Genomic DNA, 11,568 nt, shown 5'->3' on the forward strand with positions numbered 1-11,568 from the left:
TTGTTGACTTAAAATGACATTTTATTGGTATTGGGGTGAGTGTAGTAAACTAATAAGACAAATAGAGGAGGAAAAAGCAGTGATGCTGGCACATTTGGGAAGAACTAACTTCAACTGATTGGTCATTTAACAATGATTTCCTTATCTGTTCATCTTTAATCTGACGTTATCATGGCAGTTTACCTGGTAAGAAGTAAACCATCTTCCTTACGTGGTTAACCCGTAAGGTTTGTCCAAAGTTGCCTGGATAAGCCAAAATCCTGCTCTGTAGTATTTGGCTCTGGTGAGTCATTTCAACACGTTTATAAACTAAAGCATTAATTTCAGTTTATTAACTGTGTGTCTATCATGTCCTTCCTGATGCTGAAAAACAAACATTTTCCAAAGTACAGGGTAAAATTGCTCATACTGGAGATTTCAAAACCTTATTCTTTTAAAATGTGCATGCAAGTATCCAAGCTGGGTTTTTTCAGCAGTTTAGGTTGTTGGGTAATTTTCACTTTGTGCCCCCTAATACCAAATGATGGCTGCTTCCAGCTGGGTAAAGGCACCACATAGAGCACCTGTGGGAAGTGATTTGGTGGTTTTTTTTCTCCCAGCTGGATGGCAGGTTGGACGAAACACAGCGTAGCTCCATTAGATTATTTTTCAACAATGTGCCTCATACAGTATAAAACAGCCTCTTTAAAAGTATTAATGCTTGTACTACACTAAAAGAGCTGCAAAAGCACAACAGTAATCCAGCTGTTAAACATGTCATTCCAATTGAAAAAAATATTTAAGAACCAATCTGTTTCAATAGTCCCGTATGAAGAATAAGAAAAGTATATGAACAAATCACTTAACTAGACGCCCCAAAAATACTTTACGAAGAAAGGGCATTGTATCAGAATTACATACATCTTGCAATCACAGTTCACATTATAAGCCATGTAGGACAGTAATTTGGAAATGTGAGCAGAAACCCATACTAACATCATGAATACGCACCTCAGACCATAAATGATTCATGTGAACAAATGTCACACGATAAATTAAGTCTTTTTAATCAAAATATACCAGGGATGTGTATGAATAAATGAATGCTAATTCATTTGAGAAAACAATTTAAAGAGTAATTTGAGTAGGTGAACTTAGGCTGTAGCACCAAGTTTAACTTTACTTCACATATTGGAAGTTTAACAGAAAAAAAAGAAAAGAAAAAATGCAATCAACTAATTTAGCAACGCAAGAATTATAAAAATAAAATAAAAATTAAGAACACAAACACACAGGCCTAGAGACTGCTCGACAACCCAGAAACCAGCGATCGCAGTATTCCCCAACCAGTCTGGGGTGGTCGCTGGCAGTAGTTAGATTTGTCACAAAGCCTTGTATAAGGCTTGATTATTATAAGTTTACTGGGCTCCACTTGGTTCCAAGTAACATATCCTTTGCGAATCATATGGCGAGTGTGGACTTCAAAGAAGTATAACCAGACAGCTCAGCCATGATGTCTGCAGCTGTCCGTCTCCACAACAGGCTTTAGACTCTGACGGAGACGATGACTGATTACTTATTCTTGTTATACAGTCTGCTGCCTGGAGCGCATGTTAGTGCATTAAATTCTCCACAGACGAGTCTGTGTGGTCACAAAAAAAATCTGGCAAGTGCCCAGATGTCTGCTTGGCCCCCATCTGATGATGACATTTACAGAGCTCTGACCAATCACCTGTGGATAAGGTGATGCACTGAAACCTTCCTTGTGATTGGTCACTAACAGGTCTCTACAGTCTTACATCGTTACCTTGGAAGAAACAGAGCTGTCTACTAAAAGCAAACTACTTGCCAAGAAGCAGTGAAACTGTACAAGGGTGACACAACTTAGAACCAGACGTTCAAAGCAGAAGCTGCACCTTTGAAACATGTTTTAGCATTAAGGCACAATTTTTATCAGTTTTTGGTTGCGTCACATTTTTAAGTTTCACTACGACTTGGTGAGTCGCAGTATGAACCAGGAAAGATATTTATATGATACACACTTTATCATGAACCTGGTTTTTGTTCTTATGCCTTTCATTTACACTTCAGGATAAATCATTTTGATAGTCTGATGGCACATGTGGTTAAATCAAAGCAGAATACAGTAAGGTCACATCATTCACAGCGGTTAGCAGCAAAGTTGGTGAATAAAACAAAGAAGGCTGATTGAATGAAAAAAAAAAAAAATAGTGCTACAAAAATATTACCTAATTTCTAAAATAACTTCATTTTAAATCTCTGTAGTACACGAAGCATGACACTAAGGAATGATGACCACTACAGCTGTCCCGAGGCTTCTCAAGACCAAGTTACAACCCTGGTATTGGACCATACGACTCTTTGTGCAGTAAAAAAAAAAAAAAATGTAGAGCATTACATTGAGTGTCTCTCTTCTAAGACTGTGCAGTACTGAGTGTGGAAATTATGACAAATGTTAGAACTGTGTTTAGTAACTTGAAATTTTGATGTTTAAGAGGCTTAAGAGACTGATTTTAAGAGGGCAATACTGATATTTCATATTGTAGGATTTCTATTATTATTATTAAGACTAAGAGTCTTCAATCTACCAATTTGAAAACTGACAGCATTAGTGATTTAAAGGTCTTGAAGGAGTTATTTGAAAGCTGACTGCAGTTCTTTGAATGCGGCTCGTCTTTGTTTCTGCTCCTCAGCTTGCTTTTTCTTGACCTCTTGTTCCTGGCGGATCTCTGACTCAAATCGGTTGGATTCATTGATGGCCTTGACCTGTTCAACAGAAAAACACAAAGCTGCCTTAGTAAAGAAGGGAGAATCACAAAATAAAGAAGAGAATCCTCTGACCTCTAAACAACAGCTTTCAGGGTTTTCATCAATCTACTATTAATTTGTACCTTTAGTTTTTAATCAGTGAGTGAAACGCATACACATGTGACATAAATGCTGAGTCATGTCAAGATGAGGTGATAGACTCAACCACTGGAAAATATTCTACTTCCTTGCTTGAAATGCTTTTGCAGCACATCTCGGATTACTGCCAACACTTATTACCACACACCAGTGTGTGAATGGGTGGATGACTGGATATGTAAAGCGCTTTGGGGTCCTCAGGGACTAGTAAAGCGCTATATAAATACAGGCCATTTACCATTTATTACAAAGCACAGTCCAATCAGTAGCAGAGGATCAGTTTTTCATATTGGTGTGTAGAACTCACACAGTCAAACTCACACAGCCACTAATCACAACGTTGCATGTTAAGGCAGAGATCAACAACAAGGTCAAAAAATAAACACATTAAAAGTAAGATAAAAAAAAATAAAACAAGGAGAAATGTCTTAAAATGACCAACTACAGGAAGATTAATCTACACGAGGTCTGTCAGCTTTAAGCGACCTGAGGTACGAGGTAACGGCCTGAGACCAACTTCCTGAATTCAGATGACAAAACATGTCCAGGATGGATAATAAGGCAGAGGCCAGCCACCCTTTGGAGAAAGCTCATATCTGCAATCTCATCCTCTCAGTCACTACCCAAAGCTTGTCACCATAGGTGAGGGGCATAGATCGACTGGTAAATCCAGAGCTTCGCTTTTACTCAGCTCTCTCTTCACCACAAGAACCGATCCTCAATCGGTGAACAAGACTCGGAGATACTTAAACTCCTCCACTTGGTCAGGGATGAGTTCCTGCCCCAGAGTGGGCACTCCACCCTATTCAGCTGAGGACCATGGATATAATAATACTTTAAATATTTTCCAAGGGTCTCTTGTGTTCAATGTGGAAACAAGATTGCCCACAAATAACGCTCTCGCCAAATAATTAGTCTTGATTTCAATTATTTGTATGTTTTTAGGAGGTGCAATGCATCCCTGTTTCTCTGTGCCACTAATGAAATGATGTGTTTTTCACTAGAAAGTTGGGAATCATCTGGTTCAAATTTCTGTGTAGAGTTTGCACAGTTTCTCTCTGAGTTTGCTCCAGGTACTCTGGATTCTTCCCATAGTTTAAAGAAATACATACTAGGTTAATTGGTGATAAACTAAATTGACAAAAGACGTTGATGAAAGTTAAGTGCAATGACGAGGTGACATGCAATGATCAGAAAGACTAGGAAAATTCTATAGAATAAATCCTACTCTATTCCATTTCAACTTACTTTAGCTTCAAAAAAGGTCTTGGCTCCTTTGACCCCCTCTGTAGAGACGTCAATTTCAGAGAGGCGAGCAAGGGCACAGAGGCCGCTGTCCTCTGCCAGCTCTCCTGCTGCTGCCTTCCTGAAAATCAGTAGGAACTGTGGAAGACAAGAACAACAAACAGATACTGATAGAACAGGAACTTCGATTCTGACTTTTAATTTAATTTAAAAAAAAAAACTAAAAAAAAACAACTCTCTTGCTTCACCTCTCTGAAGCTGAGCTTGTTGTCGAGGTCTTCATCCACCTCTTTGATCATATTCTTCAAGCCGATGTGCGTCTGCGGAGCTCCAAGCTTCTCCATCATCAGCTTCAGCTCCATTAGGTCAATGTAGTTGTCCTTACCAGCATCATACCTTGACAGAATTAAACAGAAGAACAACTGTTGCTACATTTGCTGAAAGAGTTCATGCTGGTTCTGACAGAAAGATGACAGAATACGCAGTGCATCACAGTCAGGGAGGAAATTATTTGAACCCCTGCTGATTTTGTAAGTTTGTCCACTAACCAGTCTACAATTTCAGTGGTAGGTTTATTTGAACAGAAAAAAATCCAGAAAAATGCATTGCAAAAAAGTCATAAATTGATTTGAATTTTCATGAATGAAATAAGTATTTGATCCCCCATCAATCTGCAAGTTTTCTGGCTCCCAGGTGTATTTTATACAGGTAACAAGCTGACATTTGGAGCCTTTTCAGCTCGTTACCTGTATAAAAGACAGCTGTCCATAGAAGCAATCAATCGATCCAGATTCCAAACTCTGCACCATGGCCAAGACCAGAGTTTTCCATGGATGTCAGGGACAAGATTGTTGACCTACACAAGGCTGGAATGGGCTACAAGACCATCGCCAAGCAGTTGGGTGAGAAGGTGACAACAATTGGTGCGATTATTCGCATATGGAAGAATCATATAATAACTGCCAGTCTCCCTCGGTCTGGAGCTCCACACAAGATCTCACCTCGTGGAGTTTATGATAATAAGAACTGTGAGGAACCAGCTCAGAACTACTCGGAAGGAACTCCATCAAACATGGAGGTAGAAACGTGTTTTGGGGGTGTTTTTCTGCCAAGGGGACAGAACAACTGCATCACATCAAAGGGAGGATGGATGGGGTGAGAACCACCTTCCTTTAGCCAGGGTAATGATAATGGGTCGTGGGCGGTTATTCCAGCATAACAATGATCCAAAACACACGACCAAGGCAACAAAGGATTGGCTCAAGAAGAATGTTAAGGTCAATATTAAGGTCTCGGAGTGGCCTAGTCAGTCTCCAATCCCACAGAAAATCTGTGGAGGGAGCTGAAGGTTAGAGTTGCCAAACATCAGCCATGAAACATTGATGTCTTTGCAGAGGATCTGCAAAGACGAGTGGGACAAAATCCCTCCTGAGATATGTGCAAAGAAAAAAAAAAAAAAAAATCTGACCTCTATGATTACCAGCAAAGAGGGGCAGCCATCTGGCATAGCCGGTTGAGGGTAAAAGAAGACAACCAGAGATTAATAATAAATAATTATTAAATGCAGAGTGGTGGATAAGCTAGGGATGTTCCTAGTGATCAATCACTTTGTCAACTAAACAAAGAAAAAAGTTTTAGTCGTCTAAAACTAGGAGGCACTCAGATATTAAGGTGCACTTGAGAACCGTCTAATAGAGCATATGAACAAACTAATAACCAAAGGTATTTAAAACTATTTATCACATTTTTCAGTAATGACTTTGTCGCACCGTGACTTAAATGAGGGGCTTATCTGGAGTCAGGTCCAAGGGGCAGCAGCAGGGAATGAGGCGACATTTGGTGAAATGCAGAGAAGGCTGGACATATTGCTAATCCATCACCCAATGAGCAAGTGGTTTGGTGATGGTGGGAAGGAAAAACTCCTTTTTAACAGGAAGAAACCTCCAGAACAACCAGGCTCAGGGAGGGGCGGGGCCATTTGGCGCAACCAATTAGGGGTGAGGGGAAGAAGACAGGGGCAGCAGGGTGGCACGGTGGTTAGCACTGTTGCCTCACAGCAGGTCCTGAGTTCAATTCCACCATCAGGCCGGGGTCTTTTTGTGTGGAGTTTGCATGTTCTACCTGTGTTTGCATGGGTTCTCCCACAGTCCAAAGACATGCACTTAGTAGGGGATAGGTTAATTGGAAACTCTAAATTGCCCATAGGTGTGAATGCAGGAGTGAGCGGGAATGTTTGTCTCTGTCTACGTGTTAGCCCTGCGACAGACTGGTGAGACTTGCAGGCCATACCTAACCTTCCTGTATACCAGGGGTGTCCAACTCGAGGCCTCGAGAGCCGGTGTCCTGCAGGTTTTAGATCTCACCCTGGGTCAACACCCCTCAATCACATGATTAGTTCGTTACCAGGCCTCTGGAGAACTTTAGGACATGTTGAGGAGATCATTTAGCCATTTCAATCAGCTGTATTGGATCAAGGACACATCTAAAACCTGCAGGACACCGGCCCTTGAGGCCTGGAGTTGCCCACCCCTGCTGTATACTGTGCCAGCCACTTGGTTATGGCATTGCTAGGGACATCGTTACACAGCCTGCACCTGGTTTCTTGCCTGGTGTGCTAGAGCCCAGCCTCTATCAATCTTGTGCTTAGGGCTTGTTCCTATCTTTCATTCCAGCCATTGGTAGGATTTCTCAATATCAGCCACTTCTTCTATCTGCTGATGCTGCATGCCGTGCAGGGGCTTGTCCTCCTATGATGGTTCCTGTTCTTGCTCCTCTTCTTTCTCAGTTTCAGCTGCCTAAAGTATTCACTAAGCACATAATCAGTTATAGCCATCTTTCTGATGTACTCATGGATCTTTGTTCTGTGGTTCTGAACCCCTAATGTGTTTTAATTTGCTGTAAGAAGAGACATGGTGATATTCATAGGGGAGCACAGTTAGGGGGCAAGTTAAACATGCACTGGAGCCTGGAATAGGAGGTATGCCCACAGGGAGCAGAAACTGAAGGAGTGTCAGAAATAGTTGGTGACTAATTGACTTTGTTTAAAAATAATAATAAAAAAAAAAAAAACCTGACAGATTAGTTGACTGCCAAACAATCCTTAGTTGCAGCCCTACTCTGCACCTTACTAAATATCCCCTAAATAAGTTAAAATTACATTGTTAATTTGTTGTACAATGATCTCATAAAAGCAACAAGATGAAACATGTTGTTAAAACAAAGGTTTTCTATGGAATTATGTTTCTTCACCCTGAGTTGCAAAAGAATTTAACTTTCTCCGTCTCCAAAAAGGAACACCGTTGATGATAACTGTAACAAATGTGCAGTAGGGGGAAGTGGCACACACGGTTTAAACTAAACACATTTACACAGCAGCTTATCAGTTCAAACTGGAATGTTTGAACTGATAAGAACTAATCCATTAGTTCTCACAGCTAGAAATACTCATGAATGGGGAAACGTCTTCTCAGTTTTTTAATCAATTTAGAGAATCCTGCAAACATGTAGTTGTTCCTTAGTGTGTTAAGAGGGTAAATACACTGTTAAATGTAATTAAACTGTTAAATCTTAAACTAACTGTTAAATTGCAGTTAATGTCAGAGTAGAACGCTTGCGTGTACACGCCAGCCTCTATCAACTTGTATAGTGGGTGCAAGTTTTCTTCCTGCAACATACAAATGTGATTTTGTTTCAGGAGAATGTATTTTCCTTATGTTGATGGCATGAAAATGTTTGGACATTCTGCAAAATTACGTGATTTGATTACGTGACCATCTCACAAAAAAGCGGAACAGCACCCCCATCGTGTTTCTACGTCAGTACGTCCGGTCATTTCATGTCATTTTTAACCTTCATTGTAACTGCATCCAGTTAAGGAGAGCACCACTCTTTAAACAAAAATGTTTTTAACTCCCAAGACAAATTTACAAGAACAAACTGTAAAGCCCTGATGTCTCAGGAACAGTAAAGAGTTTATGCCGTAAGCAAAAAGCACTTAAGTGGCCTAGACAGGCCGAGACAAGATAGAAACTTGAAGAATCTGGGTTGGACATTGCAAAGAAGCAGCCATGACTTGTGAACATGCAAACATTTCTACCCCGATCTGATTTTTACTGTACTACAAAATTCTTAAACTATGTTTTCTTTGTTCTTTTAAAACAAAGTAGCAAAAAACAAAACTTGATAAATGTTATGAGCTTGAAACAATCTTTGAATGTGGTGTTGGAATGACCATGTCAAGATTCTTCCTGCTGAGAATTTTAAATGTGATTTCTGGCATTTGCAGCAGGCAAATGGCATTTAGTTTAATTACATCTAAGAGAAGACGGACAGTTCTACACTACATTTCCAAAACAGGGCAACTCAATCAAAATCATCAAGGATTAACATTTCAGAGGAGGCTGCTGCAAAGTACATTTCATGAAGAAAGAGTAGTTGAGTTTACTGAAATTAAATGTTTGCAACATCTGGAAGAGGGTTCAGGCCAGCACACATGAGACTGCCATGGGCTCCTGAGGTCTTCCATAGGCAGAACTTCCTTTTTATTTTAGGTAAATCTCTTATTTGCAAAGACTCATAAAATGAGGACTGGTCTCCTAATACACCTCATAACGGTCAGACCTGCATGTAACAGGTTATTAACAAGACTCATGCAAAGCTGTGTTTGTGGTTTAGCCATTTATAGTCTTCTGTAAAACAACATTACCATTAACTGTAAATAACAACTAATTATCAGTCAGCACTATGTCAGACAACAACAACTAAAAATGAACTTCTTAACCTGACTTGAGTTGCCTCCATGTTTCTTCTTTACAGTGATGATGTGACATTTTTTTAATTGTTCTTTTGCAAATGTGTGAGTGTAGGCATTACTGTTCACCCTGGAAATCACATATGAAGGATAATGCAGACAGCCAAAGAAACAGCGCGCATATATCTATATCCATATTTATATCCATAGGGAGGAAGACAGACACAGTTGTTTATTCTGTCATTTGTAGTAGATGGATAAGGCAAGTTATTTCCTGTTTAATTACGATTTGAGCTACACCAGCAAACTGTCAAGTCAACTTCCTTAATCTCAGTGCGTAATCTCAATGCTACTTCCTTGAAAACCAGTGCCCAGTAAAATGACATTAAAATGGAGGCAGCGCTGTCTATAGGCATTTCCAAATTATAGCTCAATTTAACAGGGGGATATTGTGAAACACTCACGTTTTGAACAAAGTTTCCATATCTTTGATCTGCTTTCGAGAGAACTCCTTAAACTCAGTGTAGGGGTTGAAGACCTTCATGCTGGGTAGGGAGTGTTCACCAATCCCCTCGTTCAGCTCTTCTCGCCGCAACAGTTTAGCGCCCAGCTCCGAGTTTGCGTTGGCCGTATTCGCTTTCTCTTCCGAACCAGTGTGCTGTCCGGGAGCATCCACGGCGACAGGATCCTCGGATCCTTCTTCTATCTGCAGCCGACGGCTGAGTTTGGACGAGAGCTCATCTGTGGCCATTTTCAAACCAGGAAACTAATAATCAAGAGACGGACACATGTCTGATAAACGTTTTACAGCCAGAGAATACAGAAACAATACAGAATGTATGTCAAAATCACAAAAACACTCACCTTTCTTTATTTTTCTGTCAAATAATGCAAAGTTAACATAAATATCTCCACTCCAGAATGTACAGGACGCCAGATAACTGTTCAGTACGCTGTCACGTTTATCACCACACCTTTTAAAGTGGCAGTTGGCGTAGTTGTAGGACGGGCGTGTTTTCAGACTGTCGTGCTCAGAAGCCACTAAAGCCTTTTAAGCCTCGAATAGTGTCCTGAATTTTACAAAAACACAGGCAGCCCCTGTGTTCTTTTCTTTAAAAAAAAAAAAGTAAAAGAAAAGAACATTAAAACACACCTGGCTGTATTTCATTATCTCACCATGTTGCTCCACTCCTGCGTGTCTTCACCTTTCTGCACTCCTAGTTATCCTTCTTATCTATGTTTTATTTATTAGTTTTAATAACATAACATCCGACAATGTACCACACCGGGAAAAGTCCCATAGTCCTTTTAACCAATGGGAAAAAATGACTTATGATTATTTTAAACGTAACTCAAGCAATAAAGCAGTGTTGTGTTTACACATATAAACAACTTAGCAGAGAACCAATTTTGGAACTTGTAACTATGGTACTGACGACAAACAACACATAGTTGTTCCACTTTCTTTAGCTGAATGGTGTTATCTCTGGTATTTCAGTTTGACAGGCGTTAAACGGTATTTTTGCACCAACGAGTTGATTTACAAAAAGAACTTGGCATATCTCGGCCTGGTGTGCAGTGTGAGCTTAAAAGCAAAACTGCCCACTGCACACAAACAAATAAACAATAATAAGAATTGTAAGACACACCTAGACACAGTCAATATGTTCAAATTTGCTCATTTATTTACACAAGCTTTTCCACGGCACAAGCCTGTGAAATGACATTCACTACCCATGTGTATGCTTTGCACACTTTGTTTCTCCTTCGCACAGCATGTCCTGCTTGCGCTGTCACACTCCCACTCTCCTCTTCCACAGACCAGCTTCTGACACTGCTTTTTAGCCTCGTCATAAGCTGCTCTGCCACCTACTCTCTTACCAGATACTAAAAATAAGGGAGGCATGATTAGAAAGATAGTCCAATCTCACTCATAAATGTAGACATTAAAATACTTTGCAAAGCCCTTGCAAGAAGATTAGAAAAACTCACTCCATTCATAAATACATGCTGATCAAACAGGTTTTATCAAGGCAGACACTCAGCCAATAATACACAGAAATTAATTAAGGTAATAGATTATTGCTTTGATTCATTATTCATAAATTGGATCAAAACACTATACAGCTCTCTAAATACATCTGTTAAGACAAATTATGTTACATCCCAGAGCTGTCTAAATCTAAAGAGGTGCACCAGACAGTGGTCCATTTTCATCAAACCACTAGCAGCAGCAAAATGTAGATATTAAAGGAATTTAAACTGAAAATACAGACCATAAGATAAGCCTATATGCTGATGATGTATTGCCTTTCCTTCTGAAGACAATAACATTCATAGATAAGTTCTCATCCATATCAGACTACCCCATTAGCTGGAGTAGATCAACAGTTCTACATCTGAGCTGCGAATTTCAGAACACCTCCACCAGTCCACTACAATTAGGTAACATTAGATAATTAGGTATAGATTTTTCGACCAGGCTCTCACACTTGGTACAATTGAATCATATTCTCCCACTAAGAAGAAGAAGAAGATCCCACGCATTGGAATACTTTACTCATATCACTCATGGGAAGAGTCGCACCACTTAAAATGATGGTTCTGTTTCAAATAGACAACTGGTTCTTGCTGATCTCGAATAAACTCTTTACTGCCTGGTTTAA

General features: G+C 39.9%; 1 protein-coding gene across 1 annotated transcript; it reads right to left on the minus strand.

Moving 5' to 3' along the window:
* efhd2 (EF-hand domain family, member D2) lies at positions 1 to 9,922 on the minus strand. Its single transcript, XM_086278063.1, has 5 exons — positions 9,767 to 9,922; positions 9,367 to 9,668; positions 4,401 to 4,548; positions 4,156 to 4,290; positions 1 to 2,766 (listed from the first exon to the last, which is right to left on the minus strand). Exons 2-5 carry the CDS (start codon positions 9,651 to 9,653, stop codon positions 2,635 to 2,637), a joined length of 702 nt encoding a protein of 233 aa, XP_086134189.1. The 5' UTR covers positions 9,654 to 9,668; positions 9,767 to 9,922; the 3' UTR covers positions 1 to 2,634.
* Between the last annotated feature and the right edge of the window lie 1,646 nt (positions 9,923 to 11,568).

The sequence above is a fragment of the Aulonocara sp. 'chitande type north' Nkhata Bay genome, linkage group LG20, assembly GCF_057382095.1.
Source record: "Aulonocara sp. 'chitande type north' Nkhata Bay isolate Kocher_YH1m ecotype deep benthic linkage group LG20, A_spYH_male_GT1.1, whole genome shotgun sequence".
In the NCBI taxonomy this organism is placed as follows: domain Eukaryota; kingdom Metazoa; phylum Chordata; class Actinopteri; order Cichliformes; family Cichlidae; genus Aulonocara; species Aulonocara sp. 'chitande type north' Nkhata Bay.

What these genes read in the sequence shown, in the direction of transcription:
- efhd2 (XM_086278063.1), bottom strand. Translation starts at nt 9,653, where the DNA reads ATGGCCACAGATGAGCTCTCGTCCAAACTCAGCCGTCGGCTGCAGATA. An exon ending in ATGGAAACTTTGTTCAAAAC is followed by an intron (nt 4,549 to 9,366) that starts GTGAGTGTTTCA and finishes AATTCTGTCAAG; the next exon opens with GTATGATGCTGGTAAGGACA. An exon ending in ACAAGCTCAGCTTCAGAGAG is followed by an intron (nt 4,291 to 4,400) that starts GTGAAGCAAGAG and finishes TGTCTTCCACAG; the next exon opens with TTCCTACTGATTTTCAGGAA.